Below are 21,491 nucleotides of genomic sequence, written 5' to 3' on the forward strand. Positions count from 1 at the left end.
TGGGCTTCTCAGATGACCAAGGTTCTCTGGGAATCGCGGTTCGATGGGATCTGGCACAAGTCCCGTATCCAGCCTGTTCGTGGCCAGGTCACTCCCTGTGGGCAACACGCACACGGAGCACAGTGCCGGTGACTGACGGAGCATGCCGCAGCTTTAACCCAGCGGATCTCGGACGGAGCACGGGAAGAGCGTTTGCTTTGGCTAGAGGCGCCCTGCAGCCTCGCACCAAAGGGAGCCAACTGCCTCCTCCTTTCTTAAGCCCACCCCAGATCCTGATCTTGCCCCTCCTTGCCATTGGGAGGAACGGTGGTTGGGGTCTGGCGACCCACAAGATCCGTATGAAAGAAGTTAGACTATGTCCCATCACTCACACCCTATCTCTCTTCTATGCTTGTCCTTTGTCGGAATCCAAACCTCCAAGTGAGGAATTAGAGAAAGCAGGAACTGGGCTACCGGGCTGTGTCTAAGTCTTCCCTCCACCCCCCAGCCTTCGTGACGGACAACAACGCCTCCATATTTGAGGAGCACCAGATCTGCAACAGTACCAACCTGTACAGCATCCTGCAGACCACAGAGAGCAAGGGGCTGTTTGTGGAGGATGAGAACAAGTTCATGTTCAGCCATGTCATGGTGGGTCACCAGGCCAAGGCTCGGTTCAAGATGAGCAATGTGGGGAAGATCTCCTGCGATGTGACCATTGTGGTTAAGCCTGTCTCCAACAAGGTAAGCAGCCCCCCTTGGCCCCAGCCCACCGGTGTTGGCTGAAAGCCAGGGAGAGAACTCTTGGAAACCCCTGCTCTGGAGCCCGTCTACATCAGTGGGGATTATCTGACACTCAGGCCCTGCTGGAAGTTGTAGGAGGAAACTGGACAGACCACAGAGAGCAGGGGGCTGGGCTGTGAGGAATTTTCTATATATTCTTCACAGTGGAATAGAAAATTCAGGATGACAAGAGAGAGGGCTGAGTCCATAGGTTTCACTCACCCTTCACTTCCACGCAGAAGTGCTACAGATGCTATAGTCTTATCTCCGCTGCTCAGTTCTCTGCCCCAAAGTAGAATCTCGGCCCAGGTGTCCTTGTGCCCCAGAGCTGGCATTGTTCACATGGCTGGTGGGGGGGGGGGGGGAGACCACCCAGAGGGTTGGCCCAGCCTAGAGCCAGAATAGAGTATACATTCCCAGGAGGCTGGCACCCACCACAGAGGGACAGGGTTTGGGAGACTAATTCCTCTTATGACTTCCCTCACGCCCCAGTGACATCCAGTCATTATTCTCTGACTTTATTTGGGACACAAAGGAGCAGCTAGTTCTTCCTTATTTTGTGCTAAAAAAAAAAAAAAAAACCATAAAAAGGTGAGGACACCTGATGTCTAAACAAAGATAAGTTTCTAACGGTGGCGGGGGGGCGGGGTGTGCAGGCATGATATGTTCTCCCCATCCTAAAGTTCAGGCTGTCCATTGAAAAAAACAAAGGAAATGTGGTTATTGCTGGAAGATGGGTCCCAGAGTATCTAGGCTGTCCCTTTCAGGGGCACGGCTGTGCAGGCAATGGAACGTGTTTACCCCAGAGCTTCGAGGGGGGAGATTTCACAGCCGGGGCAACCGAGATAAGCAGCAAACCCTGTGTCAGTGCCACATAGCTAACACATGTGTGGGTTCCTGCCCCTCCCCCCTCACCAGGCCACTGCCCGCATCATTGACATCTTTGAAGTGGAACCCAACAAGATGTGTATTGCCAGTCGTTCACATGCCTTTGCCACGGTGACCTTCACCCCCCAGACCATGCAGTCGTACCAGTGTATCTTCGAGGCGACCTTGGATGGCGTGCCCAGGTACCGGCAGCCCAGCAACCCCTCCTGCAAGCAGGGCTGCAGGCCACGCCCCATGGGATGTCGTTCCTGCCATGCCGGGCTGACAGGCCTCCACCTCCCTGTTCCCCTGCAGCATCCAGACCAAGAACCGAAGCCTCACGTTTGATATCGTGGGAGAGGGGACCCTCCCTCGGGTGACCATCGTGCGGCCAATTCTCCACAACCAGTATGGAAACCTCTTGCTCCTCTTTAAGAGGCTTCTTCTTGGCCATTCAGAGAAACTCCCTCTCATCCTCAAGAACAATGGCAATATCCCTGCCGAGGTACTGCTGGGGGGTGAAGCGCGGGGTGGAAAGGGAGAAGAAGCCTTCAGATGTAAGACTTCTGATGTTGAGGTCCCTGCCATCCCTCTTGTAGGAGGGCTTCTTTGATGTTCCTCATCCATTAACCTGTGTTAATGCAGAGGGAAATCTGACATGGTCTCTGCCCTCAAGGAGTGTCAGAGAGCAGATGACATAGTCCACTAACAATCACCGTGTGAGGCCGTGTACAAGGACATGCACCAAGCTTAGTGGGTGGGATTATGGGTATGCTTAGTGTCGTCTTTGTTTTTTCTGTAACGAACATTGCATTTATAATAAAGGAAAACAAAAGAAACCTCATTGGGGGGTGAGAGATGTAGCATCTGTAGGGACTTCTGGTTCAGCCATTATATTTTGTAAAATTTTATTTTACAAAAAAAGTGCTAAATTGTGTAAGGGTTACGCAAAAGACTGGAGGACTTTTGAAAATGACCTTGATCCCATCTTAGGGGATCAAGGAAAATTTCACTCTAAAATGACATCTGAGTGGCACTGAAGGTAACTGGGTTTTTGTTGGTGGGCATGGCAGTGAGTGAGTGCGTCCAGGTAGCAAAAGAAAATGGCAAAGACAGAGTCACACAAGCAAAAAAGCAGAAGATACAAACAGGAGCTAGTAAACACCAGCTTCATGAGAGCATAGTGTACAGATAGGAGAGCAGTGGGAGATAAATACAGAAGGCAGAGTAAGGGGACAGCTTGTCGAGGGCTTCGGATTCTGTATATATTGTAAACTCTACAAGACATTATTACTATTATTGTTATTGTTGTTTATACAGTTAAGACTCTTTTAGGTCTACCCACATGATGATGATTATTATTTATTTATTTATTTATTTATTGCTTGTCATTCCTGCATCTCCACCTTTACATCTGAAATCCTTTTCCTACTGACCAAAGAATACTTTTTACTATTTCCTTAATGCATGCGTGCTGGTAATGAATTCTCTATTTTTATTTTAAAATCTTCATTTCTTCTTAATTTTTTTAAATATATTTTTATTGATTTTTTACAGAGAGGAAGGGTGAGAGAGAGTTAGAAATATCGATGAGAGAGAAACATCGATCAGCTGCCTCCTGCACATCTCCCACTGGGGATGTGCCCGCAACCCAGGCACATGCCCTTGACTGGAACCGAACCTGGGACCCTTCAGTCCGCAGGCCGACGCTCTATCCACTGAGCCAAACCGGTTTCGGCATTTCTTCTTCATTTTTAATGTAACTTTTACTGGCTATAGAAGACTCTGTGCTAGCAGTTGTTTTCTTTCAGCAAATGGGAGATACCATTCCAGTGTATCCTGGTTTCCATTGTGACTGCTGAGATGCCAGCTGTCAGTCTAAAATGTTCTTTTAAGGCAATCTTTTCCCTCTGACTGTGTTTTACATTGTCACTCTGTATCTGCTTCCTGCTATTTCACTATTATGTGTCTATGTATGGATTTCTTGTTATTTATCCTTCTTGAAAATCACTGGGCTTCTCGATTCTGCAACTTTTGGAAAATTCCTAGATGTGTGTTCAAATGTTGCTTTTCTTCTATTCTGTCCCATCTCTCCTTCTGGGAAGCCAATTAAATACTAGTATATCCTCTGTGTCTCATAGTCTCACTGTATTGTCCATCCATTTTTCTCTGAGCTTCATTGTGCATAATTTCTTTTGACCTGTCTTCAGTTTATTAACTCTGCCTTTAGTTATAACTAATCTGCTATTAAACCTCCAAATAAATTCTTAACATTTTTTTAACTCTAGAATTTCTATTAGATTATTTTTAAAATCAACATAATCAGGTTTTTTTATATGTTTTTTATTGACTTCAGAGAGGCAAGGAGAGAGGGAGAGAGACATAGAAACATCAATGATGAGAGAGAATCATTGATCAGCTGCTTCCTGCATGCCCCCAGCTGGGGATTGAGTCCACAACCTGGGCATGTGCCCTGACCAGGAATCAAACCGTGACCTCCTGGTTCGTAGGTTGACACTCAACCACTGAGCTATGCCGGCCAGGCTGATTTTATTTTTTAAATCAGTGGGCTGGAAAACATCATTTTTCTCCAATTAATTTTGGAGAAAATGCCCACCTTGGTTTTCCTCTCATCTTGGTAGGATCTCAACATGACACTATCAAACAACTCAGGCACTGGTACCTAGGAGACACTGGTTTTTAGAAACTCATAGGCATGCAATCCCTCATGGAATGACAAATATCCATTTTCATTTATTAGTCTAGAGCAGCAGTTCTCAACCTGTGGGTCACGACCCCTTTGGCGGTCAAACGACCCTTTCACAGGGGTCGCCTAAGACCATCCTGCCTATCAGATGTTTACATGACGATTCATAACAGTAGCAACATTACAGTAATGAAGTAGCAACGAAAATAATTTTATGGTTGGGTCACAACATGAGGACTGTATTTAAAGGGCCGGAAGGTTGAGAACCACTGGTCTAGAGTATATTTTACAACCACCTCTGTCAAAAGCAGAGGCCGTGGCAAACCCACGTTGTCACTACTGAGCTGGCTGATCTGGGAAGGTGCCTGTGCTCTCTGGGCCTCCAGTTCCTCACCTGGATAACAAGAGCTGAACTAAATGTTCTTTTTTCCTCTCCAGGTCTAATATTTATGATCTCTCCCTCTTCATAAGAAACAAAAAATCAGGCACTAGGCACAATGGCTTTCGGGGGGATACTTCCCAAACAGCACGGGGTCTCACCATAGCCTCAACATCCATGAGCAGCCTGTAAGTGTCACACTCACTCCTGCTTTCCTTCTCCAGCTGCATGTTGACCTGCAGGACCAACTAGAAGTCTTCTCCCTGAAAGGGAGGCCCACGACCTCCTACATCTACATCATAGAGGAAAACAAAGCCCATGCGAAAGGTAAGTTGAGGAAGAGTAGCTTCTAGAGAGCAATGGAGCCCAGTCCCCGTTTCATTGGGGGACCAGTCAGGACCCAGAGAGAGCAGGATGTCTTGTCACCAATGGCCACGCTCAGCAGTGCTCATTCCCACCCTTGCCCTTGAGTCGGGGTCTTTATGGATGCATCTTCCTTTAAGCTGACCCTACAGCATTCTTCTCTCTTCTCTTTGCAGCGAAGAAAGCTCACACGGCCTCCCTGGTGGTTCTTCCCGGAGAGACAGCCGAATTTGATGTGGTTTTCCAAGCCCGAAATGTCGGGAGAATGACAGGCACCATCCACTTGTCAGTGCGCAACAATCAGTACGAGGACACGATCATCCGCCTGGTGGGGGAAGGCTACGAGGATGACATCACTTTGGACAACGTCCACGGGCTGGTGGCTCCCACCAGCGGGGAGGCCTTCGACGTGTCCGAGGTCACCGAGGACGTACCTATGGAAAACTTGGTGGCAGGTGGGAGAAGCCACAGTGAGGTGTTGACAACTGTTGGCTCTTGGGTCATTTTAAACGAGAGTGAAATTTAAAAAGCAGATCAACTAGCTTCCTGGGAATTTAGGACCGACGCCCTTTCGTGCCTGGCTCCGCCACTGCTAGCACTCATGTGTACCCTCGAGGGACATTCATGGAGCATCCCTGTGCATGTGCCAGGCACTGTGCTGAGCCCTGGAGTTCTGATGAGTAGCCAGAGTCTCTGCCCTTCTGGGGCTTATAGTTTGAATTCCAATTCCAATTTAGCTACTAACCAAAATTCAAACTCCAGATTAGCGAAGAACGGAATACACATCTCTCTGCAGTTTCCTACGTTTATATCTATTAACTGGCTCACGTTGACATTGTCTGTTTCACCTGCACCACGTGTCCTGGACATTCTAAGAGAGATGGTGGGCTTGTTTAACAGGTGTAGGCTTGTGCCTCCTCTAGAGCATCATTCTCTGTCGTCTGAGAACCTACAGCATCAGCATTACCTGAGAGTTTCTTAGACATGAGAATTCCAGGCCCTACCCCAGCACTCACATGCTGAATCAGAACCTGCATTTTAGCAGGGCCTCTAGGTGATGTGTGAGTATACGAAAGCTTAAGACATTCTGCTCTGCAGTCTGTCAAGTGCTGCAGCTTCATCTGGTTAGCTGCACTCTTTGGGGTAGGAGAAAATTCACTTCCTAGTTACCCTTAGAAAGCATTTGTTAAGCACCCTAACTGTGTGCCTAATTGCTATGAAGTGAATTATACCAACACTGTCCCATAGCTTTTCTAGGAGCTTCATTATAGTCCTGGAATAGAGCATTGCGCAGTCTATATGACATGGGTAAAAATCAGCACTCCTCGCCCCTGTTGGTGGCTACAGGGCGGCTTCTCTCCTCTCAGAAGTCAAGCAGGAGCCAGCAGTGAGCCCTAGTTCAGAAATCAAATTTTATACTTCTGAGAGGCTTGCCAGATTTAGAAAATCAGGCTATAGAAGTCCCCATTAAATGTGAACTTCAGGCCTGGCCGGAGTGGCTCAGTGGTTGAGCGTCAACCTATGAACCAGGAGGTCACAGTTTGGGGGGCGTGTAGGAGACAGCCAATCAATGATTCTCTCATCATTGATGTTTCTGTCTCTCCCTCTCCCTCTCCTTTTTTCTCTGAAGTCAATACAAATACATTTTTCTAAAAAATGTGATTTTGAGATAAATTATGAATTAATTTTTGGTTTAAGTATATCCCAAAATATTGCACCGGGCATGTTTATACTAAAAATTATTCATAGTCTATCTGTAATTCAAATGTAATGGGACTCCTGTATTTTATCTGGCAACCCTAACCCTTAGTAGTAATGTTTCAGCAAATAAATGGAGTTGGGGACTGTGTTTTCTCTTGGAGGTAAGGGCCAAGGTGGGTGGATGGAAAGATGGATGGATGAATGGATGGATGGATGGATGGATGGATGGATAAGTATATTCCCCAAGGAAGGAAAGCTTACTGCTCAGGACTCCAGTTTTTCCAATAGAACAATCCAAGGAGGGAGGGGTTACACGAGGAGGAGACACATTGTCTTTCTGGTGCTGCCTCGGCTGGGTCGGAGCCCTGGGAGGAGGCCTGGGGACCCACGTGCCTCTGCTCTGTTCCCTAGCTGCTCTGGTGGACCACATTCAGTTTGGGGACTGCCACCTTGGAAGCAGCTATAGCGTGAGCTTCACAGTCACTAACCACAGCCAAGTGAATGTGATTCGGTTTGAATGGCCCTCGTTAGCTACAATTACCTTTGCCCCACAGGTAAGTGAAAGCTACTTACTGTTTCTGGACTCCTTTAGGCCTAAGCCAAACCTATTTGATTGTTAGTCCATTCCTGTGGATACAAGGGATGGGACGGACCTCATTCAGTCCTAGTATTGAAGGACACACTGTTCACGCGCGCGCGCGCGCGCGCACACACTCACACACACACACACACACCCTCTGATCTAAGAGCAGAGAATGAGGTCTGCCAAGACTGTTGCTAGGCTGATGTTGAGAAATTCCATGGAAGCCTGTGTGGATGGAAAAGGTCCCAGTCTTCCTATCCCAGAGTATACACCTGTGTCCCCCTAGGTGTGTGTTCTTTAAGCACTAGTGGTTCGCTAAAAGATAAAATGGGGGTGATGGTTTCTGTGGACAACTGAGATTTAGAAAATGTTTCAAGTTACATCTTTCTCTTAAAGACCCCCAGTGCCCTTCAGCATTCTAACACCTAGCTAAGTGTGTCTTACCTGCAATTTTCTAACCCCTCCTTTTAGCATCTCACAGCGCACATTTTGTGAATTGCTGACCAAATCTCACCATTAGCAGATCCTAGCCTCTGGCCTGCAGGCGCTTTTCATTGATAATTGACTTCTGAGGAACAGCGCAGGAGGCAGTGGGTATGTCTGTGTGTACCAGGACACTGATACACGCAGACATACCCACTGCCTCCTGCTCTGTTCCAGCCACCAAGTCTTCAAACACAGAATTCTCAGGGCATAGAGCAAGGGGGTTGGGGCCCCCCCTTTAAAGCTTGGACTGCTAGCAGGGGGAAGGTTTGCTTCCTGGAGAGATGTGAATCATTAGTGAAAGTAGACAGGGATAAGCTTCTTATAGTCCACACACACACTCACCCCTCCACACCCTTCCACACACACACTCACACTCACGCTCCTGTGTATGCACACGCATATTTGTGGCCCTGGGAAGTATGGTAAGTACAAAGCTTCCTTCTCCTTTCATTTTCCAGAAGAGGCAATTTCAGAAACATGAAAGGACTAGCATACATATATATATATGCATATATATAGATAGATAGATAGATTTCATATATATGTTGTTTTATATATGTGAATTTTGTTTATATATGAGCTTTGGTATATATGTGAGTTTTGTATGTGCGTGTTTATGTATGTGAAATCATAAATGATTTTTTCTACAGTCCAAATTGGATTTCTCATGTATTTGCTATATACTTCAGCAAATCTAAGCCTTTTTGGTCTCAGGATTCCTTTACACTCCTAAACATTATTGAGGATACCCCCCAAAGAGCTTTTGTTTATGTAGGTTATATCTATCAATATTTACCATATTAGAAATTAAAACTGAGAGTGTTTTTAAAAACTGCATTCATTTATTAATTTTAAAATATAATAATAAACCCATTGCATGGTCATATAAATATATTTTTATAAAAACAGCTATATCTTTCAAAATAAAAAAAATTGAAATTGTGTGAGAATAGAGGCATTATTTTGCATTTTTATAAATCTCTTTAATATCTGACCTGATAGAAGACAGCTAATTCTCATATTTGCTTCTGCATTCAGCCTAATGCTATATCATATGTCACATAACTGCTGGAAAACTCCATTGTATAGTCATGAGAAAATGACTATACAAGATTGAATTCCCAAGTGACTAACACCAGGCTCTTTCCCAGACTGGCCACCTCCACCCTGGGTGTGCCAAGGACATCGTGATGACCCTGAAGTCAGACATCCCCATCAACATGAAGAATATGGACATCAAGTGCAAGGTCTCCAAGATCATGTTTCAGCAACCTGCAGACCAGGTCCCCGACTGGGACGACCGCATGCGCACAGTCAAATGGGTGGACATGCCCAGAAACATGCCCGGGACTTTCACTACAAAACGAAAAGTGAGTAGAGACTTTAATCCCAAATCTGGCCAGGCCTACCAGGCCTGGATGCCTACTGCCCTCAGCATTGCCATGTCTCACCATTTCCTTCTCTCATGGAAAAAGAAATTGTTCCCATTCAACTTGACTTTTTTTAACATATATATTTTTATTGTGAACAGTATTACAGATGTCCCCATTTCCTCCTCCCCTTGCCCCCTTCGTAATTAAGAAAGACCCTGCCACCCCCCCCCCCTCACCGCACTATTGTCTGTGTCCATGGGCTATGCATATAAGTACATAATTTCTTTGGTTTATCCTTTCTCATCCCCTCCCCCTCTGAGATATGTCTGTCTGTCCCAGGCCTCCATGCCTTGGGACTTATTTTGTTGGTCAATTTATTTTGTTCATTAGATTCCACAGATAAGTGAGATCATGTGATATTTGTCTTTCTCTGACTGGCTTATTTCACTTAGCATAATAATCTCCAGGTCCATCCATGCTGTCCCAAAGAATGAAAGATCCTTCTTTTTTAATAGCCACAGGGTATTCCATTGCCATTCCACTTGACTTTGATCTCAAAAGTGACAAACTGAACTTCCAAGCATGCCACCTGCCATCCATACTACACATATCACATGAACCACACATCTGAATTGGTAGAGCTTTAGATTAAGCTTTGATATCTCACTGAGCAAGTCCTCTCACCTTTTTCTTCTTCAAAAATGCCATGGCTGGTCTTTTAATTGTTTCTTTTTTCCCTCAGGTGTCCAGAATTAGATTAATGGTAGACAGAATCTCATCTTTGGTCCATGCATGTCCCTCTTTTAATTATTCCTTGGTTGGTTCCCTTGTAATAATGTAAACAAAGATGAACCCTCACACAGCACAGGAAGCAGAACGTGGATTACCTGTGTGGTTCTCAGCCATGCCATCCCTCGGCCTCCTTCCTGGAGGAGATCATCTCCTGAATCTTTTTTGCTCAATCTCTTGATTTTTGTCTTTTGTTTCTTTTTTAATCTATGCAACTAAACATTTCATTGTAGTTTTTTACTTTATTTGTTTAAAGGTTGTTGCATGTGCTTATCCATATTGTGGCATGTGGCTACAGTACACCCATTTCACTGCTATATAAAATTCCATTATTATTTACCATCCATTCTTTTTTTGAAAGCTATTTGGGGCTTCTCTAGAATGGACTGTGTTTCTATGAGCATTATTATTCATGTCACATTGTATTCATTCGAAAGAGTTTTTATTTCCAAAAGTGGAATTGCTGAACCATAGGATATAGGAATGTTCAACTTTCCAGGGTAACTCCCAAATGTTTTTCCAAAGTGCTGTACCAACTTATACTTCTACTAGCAAAGAGATCCCGTTGATCTACGATCTCTCCAACATTTGGCATTGTCGGATGTTTTTATTTTTATCTTTGAAATGAATAGGAAATAGCCCTGGCCAGGTGGCTGGGATGGTTGGAGCATCATCCCATACACTAAAAAGGTTGCGGGTTCGTTCCCCGATTGGGGCATGTTCAGGAGGCAACTGATCAATGTTTCTCTCTCTTTCTCTCCTTCTTTCTCTTTGAAAATTCAGTAGAACATATCCTCAGGTGAGGATTGAAAAAAAAAGAAACAAATAGGAAATAGATTCATTTTGGGCCTTTGCATTTCCCCAGTCACTAAAGTTGAATACTTCTTCATGTGATTATTGGCCATAGAAGTTATCTCTTAATGTAGATGCATTTTGCCCATTTTTCACCTAGGATGCTTGTCCTTTGTATGTGTCATTTTATTTTTTATAAACTCTACTTTATATATTTTTGTCTGCAAACATCTTCACCACATTTTAGCTCATCTTTTCACTTTCTTTGATTTATCTTTTTGTGAATAAAAATGTTCATCTCTCCCTTTATTATTATTTATTTTTGTGTCTTGTTTTTAAAACCTTTCTGTAACAGTGAAGAAAATAATCACTGTGTGTGTGTGTGTGTGTGTGTGTGTGTGTGTGTGTGTGTGTGTGTGTATGGCCCACCTGGATATTATGGTATGAGGCAAGGGTCCAATTTTATATTTTTCCATCTAGGTAACTAATCTCGCCAAATCCCTTTTGGGCCCAGCACTTCTTTTGTGATCTGCCGTGACGCCCTTGTCATCTAAATCTCATATGTGCCTACATGTTTCTTGTCTCTATAGTCTATTGCCAATTTTTCTACCCCTGTGCCAGTTTTACGCTTCTTTAATTCCTGTAGCTTCATAATCAGCCTTGATATCTGGGAGGGAAGTCCCTCCTCCATACTGTTTTGTTCTGTTTAGTTATTCTTGGCCCTTTATTTTTCAAAATAATTTTGCAATCCATTTACCAAGTACGATTGACCTTTCAACAACATGGATTTGAATTGTATGGGTCCACTTACAGCAATATATATAACAGACTTTTTTCAATAAATACTGTCAATCTATTTTCTCTTCCTTGTGACTTTCTTAATAACATTTTCTTTTCACTCTCTTGCTTTATTGTAAGAATACAGTATGTAATAGATATAGCAGACAAAATATTCTTAATTGACTATTAATGTTACTAGTAAAGTCAACAGTAGGCCATTCATAGTTAAGTTTGGGGGGAGTCAAAGTTATACACAGAGTTCGGTGCCCCTCACCCCCATATTGTTCAAGGGTCAACTATACTATAAAATGGAAAATTCATTGGAATTGGATTGCACCTACAAGTCAGGTTAGGAAGAATTGATAATTTAATAATATTATTCCATCCTTTCCATTAACAAGGTACGTCGCTCTATTTACTTAGGTCTTTAAGATTTTTTTACTACCATTTGGTGTCTTTAATAGTATTAGGACTCTTTAGATTTTTTTTATTTGTCCTTGGGTCTATTTTAATTAAATTATTTTTTAGGAATTTGCCCTTCAACTAAGTTTTCATATATATTTCCATAAAATTATTCATAACATTTTTACCATATGTTTAAATATGTAGGATCAATAATAATGTCCCTTCTTCATTTCAGATGTTAGTTATTTGTATTTTTCCTGATCAATCTCACCAAAAGTCTTTCAAATCTTTTCAAATAACTTTTGGCTTTGTTGGGCCTTTCTGTGTTAGACTTATTTTCTATTTTATTAATATCTGTTCCTATCTTTATAATTTTCTTCCTTCTACCTTCTTTGGAGTCTGTCTGACCCCAAACTCATGTCTGTGCATCTCTGATGCCCTCAGTCATTTCTCACTTCCTTCCCATTAATGAGTCATTTTGGGTTTGCCTTCATCTTTAATTCTGGAATGTGACTTAGGGATTGGTGTTAATTTGCAGTGTAGAGTAGTGTGCTGTTATTCCCCACGGTGTCCCTGTGACAGCTGGCTGTGCATCACTGAGGACGCGGCTGCCTTTGTTACAGGTGATAGAGACGGACCCTGAGCCTGCGCACTCAGTGCTGGAAGAGCACTACCGAGAGCTGATGCTGCAGATCAGCGCCAACGTGAACTTCGCGTCCTACCAGTGCCAGACGAGCGACGTGCACTTTAAGGACACGCTGGTTTACCAGACCCGAGTGTTTCAGTGAGTCCTCAAAAGCCTCCCAGCGCTCAACGTTCTTCCATCTCGTCATCCACTCAGTCTTTACTCAAACACGCATTCAGTGTCTACGACAGCACATACCAGGCCTCACCTGTCGCATGCACCGGAGTGTCTTTGTGGCGCCAATGAAACACTCAGACCCACAAAGCAATTGAAGTTTACACTTGAAATCAAGATAGGCAGGAAACTGGCATCAGCTGCCCAGCTTCAGTGGGGAGAGTCCTTGCAGCAATCCGTACCACGACCCAGGAACTGTGTGGGGCCCCGGGTGACAGCTCAGACATTATCCACACTAGTGGGGATAGGGCCCATCCTCAGCTAAGAAGCCCCATGACCAACAGAAGCAGCATTTCTCATGACCACTCCATAGGTGTCGCTTCCAGGATCCCTGCAGGGGACATGCCCAGTTACAAGAGTCACTGTCCTCAGAGAACCTCACAGCTATAGCTTCCCTCCAGATAATCATCATTCCTCCAGACCAGTTGCAATTGGCCAAGCGGGAGTCATTTCTACCATAAACAACGTTGCCTAATAACACCGCTGGCATTTCTCCTTTATTTTCCAGGGAAACTGAGCTAGAAAGTTAGTTCAAAGTCAGAATTGTCCTTAGAAGGAGAAAGGGTTATAGTAACCCTTCACCCACACTCAGACGCAGGGATACAAGGATGCCATGGGTTCTGCTCTCAGAGTTCATGGTCACGGGTGGGGAGTAGGGGAATAGGTGACAATAGGGGTCATGCAGCAGCAGCACCGTGTCCTGTGTAGGCAGTAAGAGTGCCTAAGGCAGTCCTAACCGGTTTGGCTCAGTGGATAGAGCGTTGGCCTGTGGCCTGAAGGGTCCCGGGTTCGATTCTGGTCAAGGGCATGTACCTTGATTGTGGGCACATCCCCAGTGGGGGGTGTGCAGGAGGCAGCTGATCAATGTTTCTAACTCTCTAACCCTCTCCCTTTCTCTCTGTAAAAAAATCGATAAAATATATATTTTTTTAAAAAAAGAGTGCCTAAAGCAGACCAACATGGGAGAGACAGTATCAGGGAAGGCTCCCCAGACAAAGTGGTGCCCCAGCTGAATTTTGGAGACCAGATAGGAGGTAGCCCAGGGAAGAAGTGAGAAAAAAGGACCTTCTAAGCAGAGAGAGCAACACAGACAAAAAGAAAAGGGCTGTGACTAATCTTTGAGAATTACAAAAGCAAAAATGGAAACCGCTGACATTTCTACTTTGTAAACATTAGTAATTGACTTGGTCACCTCATTTTGCATTTGGTGCCCTTGAAGTGTCCTCTCAAGTTATCGTAGCAGCAAACGGCACAAGGAAAGGCGTGGGATCTTCTGCTGATGCCCATTGCACCTGAAGCACGGATCAGCAAGCTGTGCCCGTGGGCCCAAGCCAGCCAGCCACTGGGTAATTGGGTTTATTGGCACAAGGCCATGCCCATTCGTTTCTGCATCGTTCGTACCTGTGTTTGCACAATAGCTGAGTGAGTGATGGCTGCAGAGACCTACTGCATGCAAAGGCCAAAAAATCTTACTCTCTAGCCCTTTACCTAAACCCAGAATTCTTTTTGTGAAGACTACTCTGTGCCACTAAGATTCCTCAACTTTATAAAAATTTCCTTTAGGCTGAAGGCCACTACTCAGGCATTCACACCATGAACATAAGCCCCTGAAGTCAACACACTTGACTTCAGACATACCTGCTGGACTACCTGGATGGGATAATGGAGGTCTAATCCCTAAACCCATCCTAGACCTCCTCCCCCAAAACCAGGAGAGCACTGTGTTTCTTTCTCTTACACAATCATTTTCTTTCTTTCTTTTTTCTAAATCCTCACTCAAGGATATTTTTTCCATTGATTTTTAGAAAGAGGGGAGGGAAGGGGAGAGAGAGAGAGAGAGAGAGAGAGAGAGAGAGAGAGAGAGAGAGAAACATTGATGTGAGAGAGATACATCAATTGGTTGCCTCCCGCATGCACCTAGGGGCTGGGGCGGGGGGGGGGGGGGGGGGGATTGAGCCTACAACTGAGATACATGCCCTTGACCCAGAATCAAACCTGAGACCCTTCAGTCCGTGGGCTGATGCTCTAACCATTGAGCAAAAGCAGCCAGGGCCACAATCATGTTCTTGTATCAAGACCTCATCCTCCTGCTGTCACTGTCTATGATCAAGTTTAATAGTGATTCCAGAAAAAGCTTCTCTCTCCCACTTCTTGTCTTGGAGCAGGGAAACTTGAGGCAAGAAGAATTTGAGACAAATATCTCAGCCAGTGAAAGCATCTCAGGAAGAGGTCAGGTGGCTTCTGAGGACAGGGACATTGTTTCTGGCGGGAAGTGAAGGGGCTATGGAATTTGCACCCCAAGAAGGTACTCTCAGGTGAAAGGTTTTTGTTTCCTCTCTCCTGGGAATTTTCAGGATTACCATGGCACAGGCTGAGAGTTCATCGCATAAGGTGCCAGTGGATGACTTTAAGGGCTAAACCTGGACATTTTCACTTTCAATGGCTATGCATATATTTTGTGTTTTGGAAGGAAATGTAATTGGTACATCAAATGCATGATTTCAGATAACATTGCTTAAAACTTGCCTTTTGAAGAAATATTTTTTATATATTTTATTGATTTTTTATAGAGAGGAAGGGAGAGGGTTAGAGAGCTAGAAACATCGATGAGAGAGAAACATCGATCAGCTGCCTCCTGCACACTCCCCACTGGGGATGTGCCCGCAACCAAGGTACATGGCCTTGACCGGAATCGAACTTGGGACCCTTCAGTCCACAGGCCGACACTCTATCCGCTGAGCCAAACCGGTTAGGGCTTGAAGAAATATTTTAAAAACAAAATGACTTCACCCAAAGGAAAAAGTCACAGTTTTAGATGACGGATGTGCCGACAAGACACAAATCATTTGCAGCACGTTTCTCAAACGCGTTCCCCCGTCTGTGTGCAGGTTGGAGCTGGTTAACACAGGAAGTGTGCAGCTGGAATTCAGCTGGATCTTGGAAGAGACAGCGAAGACTGTCAGCTTTGCAATGCCAGAAAACCAAGGTACATGCGATGGCAGGTAAAACCTGGGGTGTGAACGGAGTGCCCGGTTAGTGGAAGAGCCTTGCTCCCTCGGCTCCCTCCCAAGGAGCTATGGAGAAGCAGCGCCGAGGCCTCCTGGTGTCTGTAGAGACCATTGGGCCTGAGACACTCAAGAGCTGACCTCTGCCCTCCTGGGGCCTGGACCCTGCCCCCTCCCCACCTCTCACAAGGCCAGCATCCCAGCTCAGGTCCCCAGGAATCTTTTTGATCTTAACCTTTTAGGAGATTACAGCCCCTTGGAGACAATGGTGAAAGCTATGAACTGTCTCCCCAGGAAATCACATACCTTGCCCAACTTGCAGCTGATGCACGTGCAGCACTTTAAGGACCCAGCACTTGGCAGGAAAATATCCATTATTCCTGCTTCAATATGGCAGATTCCCGGACCTTCCAAACGGCCCTTTTCCGTGGGCCCCGGATTGTGAACTCCTACTTTAAAACAGTGATTCTCCAAAAACTATGTTCACTACCCATTTTTTTTGAGGCACAAGACCCACAGGTATCTACTTGGCCCACTCCCTTGGACCAAAGGGAAACAAATTTGAAAGCTTGATGGAATTAATGGCAATATTTTTTTTCACGAGTCACCTGTGAGAGCTAGGAGTCAATTCCTTACCCCTAGAGCCTAAAGTTGACTATATCTGCTAGAAGAGGTGAGCTCCCAGACCCCACAGAGGGTCCCTAAGGACCTGCGAGTGGGATGCCTTCTCCTTGTCCTCCCACTGCAAATGCAGAATGTCACTGGCTCTCTGTCTGCCCCCAGGTTCTCAAAAAGATCAGCTGAGCCAGGGCAGCACCGCGGACAGCGCCGTGGACCACTGGACTGAACCTTCCCCACCGTCCTTCTCTGTGGATCCCGTCTCCGGCGTTGTGCCCGTGGGGAAGGCTGAGAAGATCCAAGTGAAATTCTCCCCACTGGAGGTTGGAGACTTCGAGAGCACTATTACCTGCCAGTAAGGAGATGTGCTCCCCAGACAAAGCTCTGCCCCTCCGGTCCCTCTTCTCTGCCACCACGACTACCATTCTTCCCAACCCAGGGCCCTCCACAGCCCCAACTTGCCACGTTTTGCTCTGGAAAGATTCAAAGGCGCTAGCTTTTGGAGAACAAGGAGAATGGAGTCTTTTGTGTTGCTCAGCAACCCTCTCTAGACCCTCCCTCTGCCCCACCTCTCTCTTCCTGGCCCCAGACAGAAGTCCACTGGGCAACAAAACAGTTGGCAGCCAGATGGGTTCCAGTCCTGGGACAAGCATGAACCTAGGAAGGCTTTCTCGTACCTTTACTGATACCAGGTTTCCTTGACTATAAGATGCAAATAACAATAACACCTTGCAGAGTTCGAGTGAAGACTGAATGAGGTTAACTCCCTGAAGCTTAGAACAGTGCCTGGCACACAATAAGCACAACAAGCATTAGGTGGTGGGGACGGTGGAGGTTGTAGACCTGGTGCATGGTAAGCAAGGAAGAGACGGGGTCCAGACCCAGTTAGAGAAAACCAATCCAATAGCTCCTGGCCGTGAGAGTCCCTGATGTGGTACCCACTCCCAGGGCAGCTCCATGGAGAACTACTGCAGAAGGATCCCATGAACCGTGGCTGAGTGTGGCGGGGACCTATGTGAGCCATAAGAGCCTCCTGCAGTCACACTGCAGGGACCCTCCTGCACCTGGGCCACCTCAACTTGGATCTGGGGCTGAAAGTCTGCTCACATCCAAGGGATGTGAGGAGCTCAGGATACGTTTTTAGGATCTCAGCATCACTTTCCATATCCCACAAATGCCTCTGGGAGGGCCAGAGGGTACGCCTCTGTGTTCATTTTACAGCAGGGAGATGTTCTCAACCCTGGTGTGGGAAATACCTCAGTAACACACTTAGGGACACAGAGGAGACCAGAATTCAGGCTCCTCATACTCAGCCTATTCATGCATTCATCCACTCAACCACTAATTAATGAATACCTACTATGTACTGGTCAAGACACTGAGGTTCTGTTGTTGACCAAGATAGAACCAGCCTCTATGCTCATGGAGCTCATATTTTAGTAGATGTAATATTCGTTTCCAACCAACTAAGAAAGCAACAATTGGCTAAAACTAAAAAATAAATAAAAATAACCATATCCTCTCAGGATTCCCAACCTACTACCTGGAGAGCAAGGCCCAGTCATATCAGCAAAAGGACGGAGCTTCTTGCCCATCTGCCACTTTGAACTGAAAGAGTCGGACTACATCACTGCTCATCGGCACAACCCGGATCTCCGAGGGCCTGGTGGTGGGCCTCTGGACCCAAACACCCGGGTGATCGAGTTCACCAGTGTGGGCATAGGAGGGAAGAATCTCCGGTGAGTTGCCTCGGTTTGCATCAGTTGAGTTCATATCAGCCAATCCTTCTAAAGAACTCAGAGGAAGAATTCAGAGACTTGAGCTGGATGGGTTCCTAGAAGCAGTTTGATATGCTGGGGTTTGACTTGAGAGAGCTGCTACCGTAAGGAAGCTGAATTCAGTCTCCTTAGTTTTGACACCGGGGTTTGGGGGACAGGGAGGCATTTAGAAGGCATAGAATCCCTAACCACCACCTTGAACACAGAGGATCACTGGGACAGAAGGGCCCTCAGCACCATTATTACTCCAAAGTCCGGAGCTCCAGCCATACGTTGGACCCCCACATGAGGTGTGGTTTTTATTTCTACAGTAAAAAAGTATCTGCAACAGTTCTGGTTCCCATGTAGGGGGACCGAGCCAGGGCAGTTAGGTCCTGAGAAAGTGTCTCTTAATCCTCAACCCTCCCTCTCACTCTCTGCTGTCAATTCTTCCCCCTCGGCCAGGACGTTTACAATCCTGAACCCGACCGCTAGCATCTACTGCTTCCGCTGGGTCTCTGAAGAAATGGAAAGTCTCCAGAACCCTTCAGCCTTCACCTGCCTCACAGAGAAGGGCTGCATCCACCCTGAAAAGAAAGCCGAGGTGTGTGTGTGTGTGTGTGTGTGTGTGTGTGTGTGTGTGTGTGGACCACTCGACCCAGGGCTTCAATCATTCTATCTATCTCTGCACAGCAAGCATCCCATAGACCAGAGATAGAGTTAGGGAGGACAGCCTAAGGGTACGTCCATCCACAAGTGTTTTTTGAGTGGCTACCATATAGGTTAGGCCAGTGGTCGGCAAACTCATTAGTCAACAGAGCCAAATATCAACAGTACAATGATTGAAATTTCTTTTGAGAGCCAAATTTTTTAAACTTAAACTATATAGGTAGGTACATTGTTATTAACTTAATGAGGGTACGCCTAAGGCTTAGGAAGAGCCACACTCAAGGGGCCAAAGAGCCGCATGTGGCTCACGAGCCACAGTTTGCCGACCACGGGGTTAGGCAGTCCTCGTGGACAAGACAGACCTGAGCTCACTTGGTTGGCCATGGAGAAGCACATCTCTAGTATTTGGAGTTTTAAAAAATTGAGATTATTAAAGCAGAACAGGGAAGCTGGACACCCACCAAAGCCTGGACACTATGGGACAATGTTATTTTTGTCCAAGGGACTGACAGCTGTGAAAGGACACAGATGTGTTTTCACTTGGTCAGGACGAAAGTCAAAACAGAACACTGGCGTCATGCCCCAGGTCTCAGTCCTGCTGTTTCCACAGTGACACAGGGGAGGGGGTCCAGCTTAAAGAAACATGAGCTCGCTGGTCAAAACAGACCTGCGGGTCCCCTGTCCTGTAAGTCCTGCAGGGAATCTTGGAGGCAGAAACAAATACGGAAACAGAAATTATGCATTCGGCTGCCTCCAGGAAGGTCATCCAAACGAATGATGCAGGCCAAGGGGACCCTGACAGGGAGTGCCGGGCAGAGATGGCTGGCCACAGTGCTTCCCCGGCAGATCACCAGCACACAGACAGTGGGCCAGGGTTGCCAACTCTCCCAAACTTCTCGGGAAAAGTCAAAATTCCAAATTCCTATCTGAATCTCTCCATTTGTACATGTCATCCAAAGACCTGGTGTGAATACGGCAGCCTAGCCAACAGAAGCTGCGGATGGTGTAGACCCGCTTAGAAAGACCTGTGGGCAAGCAGGGCAATCAGACAGAACAGCCAGACTTACATGCCCTTCAGAGAGGGTAGAAAGGCAGTGGTGACCTGGTAACATCAGCCATCAGAACCCCAGTGCCGACAAGCCTCTAAGGCAGTGGTTCTCAACCTTCTGGCCCTTTAAATACAGTTCCTCATGTTGTGACCCAACCATAAAATTATTTTCGTTGCTACTTCATAACTGTAATGTTGCTACTGTTATGAATCGTAATGTAAATATCTGATATGCAGGATGGTCTTAGGCGACCCCTGTGAAAGGGTCGTTCGACTGCCAAAGGGGTCGCGACCCACAGGTTGAGAACCGCTGCCCTAAGGGCACGTGGGGTAAGTAAAGAGAAGTGCCTCTTCCCACTGTGTTCCAAACTGTCTTCTCAGATCATCTTCCAGTTCACGCCTTTGCATCTGAAAACCACAGAAGCGTTCTGGACTTTCTCAGTCCCCGAGCACAACATCACAGTCCCTTTCCTGCTGGTAGGCAAAGCCTCTGACCCCCTGGTCAATCTGGACAAGTCACACATCAACTTCAGCTGTCTCCTCATTGGTAAGGCTGCCCTAGAGGTTTACATTTAGAGTTGGCATGACCGGTAGGGGAGGGAAGTGGGACCAACCCAGCACTGGGCTCCAGGAGCAGCCTGGGGTGGGGACTTTTCCCTGGCGCCTTCCAGAAGCATGCCTGAGGCCACAAAATAATTACCTCTCAATCCAGTTTCCTCCAAGGATGTTCTAAACCCATGCACCCATGACCAAAGGAAATTTAGGAGCCTTGTTGCAGGTCCTCCTTGGAAGATTCCTTTAGAGCCTGGACTGACTGTCTTCATTTCCTTGCAGTTTCTTCAGCCCAGGGATCTATCCACTGAGCCAAACTGGCTAGGGCTTGTTGAACATTTTTTAGTGACCTTAGAAAATACAATAAAACAAGAAAATTAAATAATTGGCTAAAACATTGAGGGAAAATGAGACGACACTATCTCATATTGCTGTGTTGATTACTTCGGACATAGAGAACTTCTAGAGCAGTGGTTCTCAACCTTCTGGCCCTTTAAATACAGTTCCTCATGTTGTGACCCAGCCATAAAATTATTTTCGGTGCTACTTCATAACTGTAATGTTGCTACTGTTATGAACCATAATGTAAATATCTGATATGCAGGATGGTCTTAGGCAACCCCTGTGAAAGGGTTGTTCAACCACCAAAGGGGTCGAAACCCATAGGTTGAGAACCACTGCTCTAGAGAAAAGCAACACAAATACTAAGTGAACAAGACAATTTTTAGTAAATGCTTGGATGCAGGACAAGTATACCAAAATCAATAGTGTCTCTTTCTTTTCGTACTAAGCACTTAGAAACAAACAAAAAAAAATTCTATTTAGTGTTGACAAAACCTATATAACATCTAAGGATCAACATAACAAGAACAGCACAGGACCTATATGAAGAAAACTATAGAAATCCTATTAAAATGCCCCTAACCAAGATCTGAACATTTGTCAGTTCTCCCAAAAGCAAATGCAAATTTAATCAAGTTCCGATTAGAATCTCAG

The 21,491-nt window shown here is 45.7% G+C and overlaps 1 protein-coding gene across 1 annotated transcript in view; it reads left to right on the forward strand.

The window, feature by feature from the left end:
- The window catches only part of HYDIN (HYDIN, axonemal central pair apparatus protein), a 330,325-nt gene that overhangs the window by 283,529 nt on the left and 25,305 nt on the right, over positions 1-21,491 (forward strand). Inside the window, exons 61-73 of the mRNA XM_023756097.1 lie at positions 488-723; positions 1,681-1,832; positions 1,945-2,134; positions 4,940-5,042; positions 5,255-5,533; positions 7,191-7,333; positions 9,000-9,218; positions 12,611-12,771; positions 15,735-15,832; positions 16,635-16,824; positions 17,996-18,208; positions 18,692-18,830; positions 20,325-20,490. Of these exons, the coding sequence (XP_023611865.1) occupies positions 488-723; positions 1,681-1,832; positions 1,945-2,134; positions 4,940-5,042; positions 5,255-5,533; positions 7,191-7,333; positions 9,000-9,218; positions 12,611-12,771; positions 15,735-15,832; positions 16,635-16,824; positions 17,996-18,208; positions 18,692-18,830; positions 20,325-20,490 (2,289 nt within the window). The remainder of the gene's footprint in view (positions 1-487; positions 724-1,680; positions 1,833-1,944; positions 2,135-4,939; positions 5,043-5,254; positions 5,534-7,190; positions 7,334-8,999; positions 9,219-12,610; positions 12,772-15,734; positions 15,833-16,634; positions 16,825-17,995; positions 18,209-18,691; positions 18,831-20,324; positions 20,491-21,491) is intronic.

Source organism: Myotis lucifugus, unplaced genomic scaffold, assembly GCF_000147115.1.
Source record: "Myotis lucifugus unplaced genomic scaffold, Myoluc2.0 scaffold_88, whole genome shotgun sequence".
NCBI lineage: Eukaryota > Metazoa > Chordata > Mammalia > Chiroptera > Vespertilionidae > Myotis > Myotis lucifugus.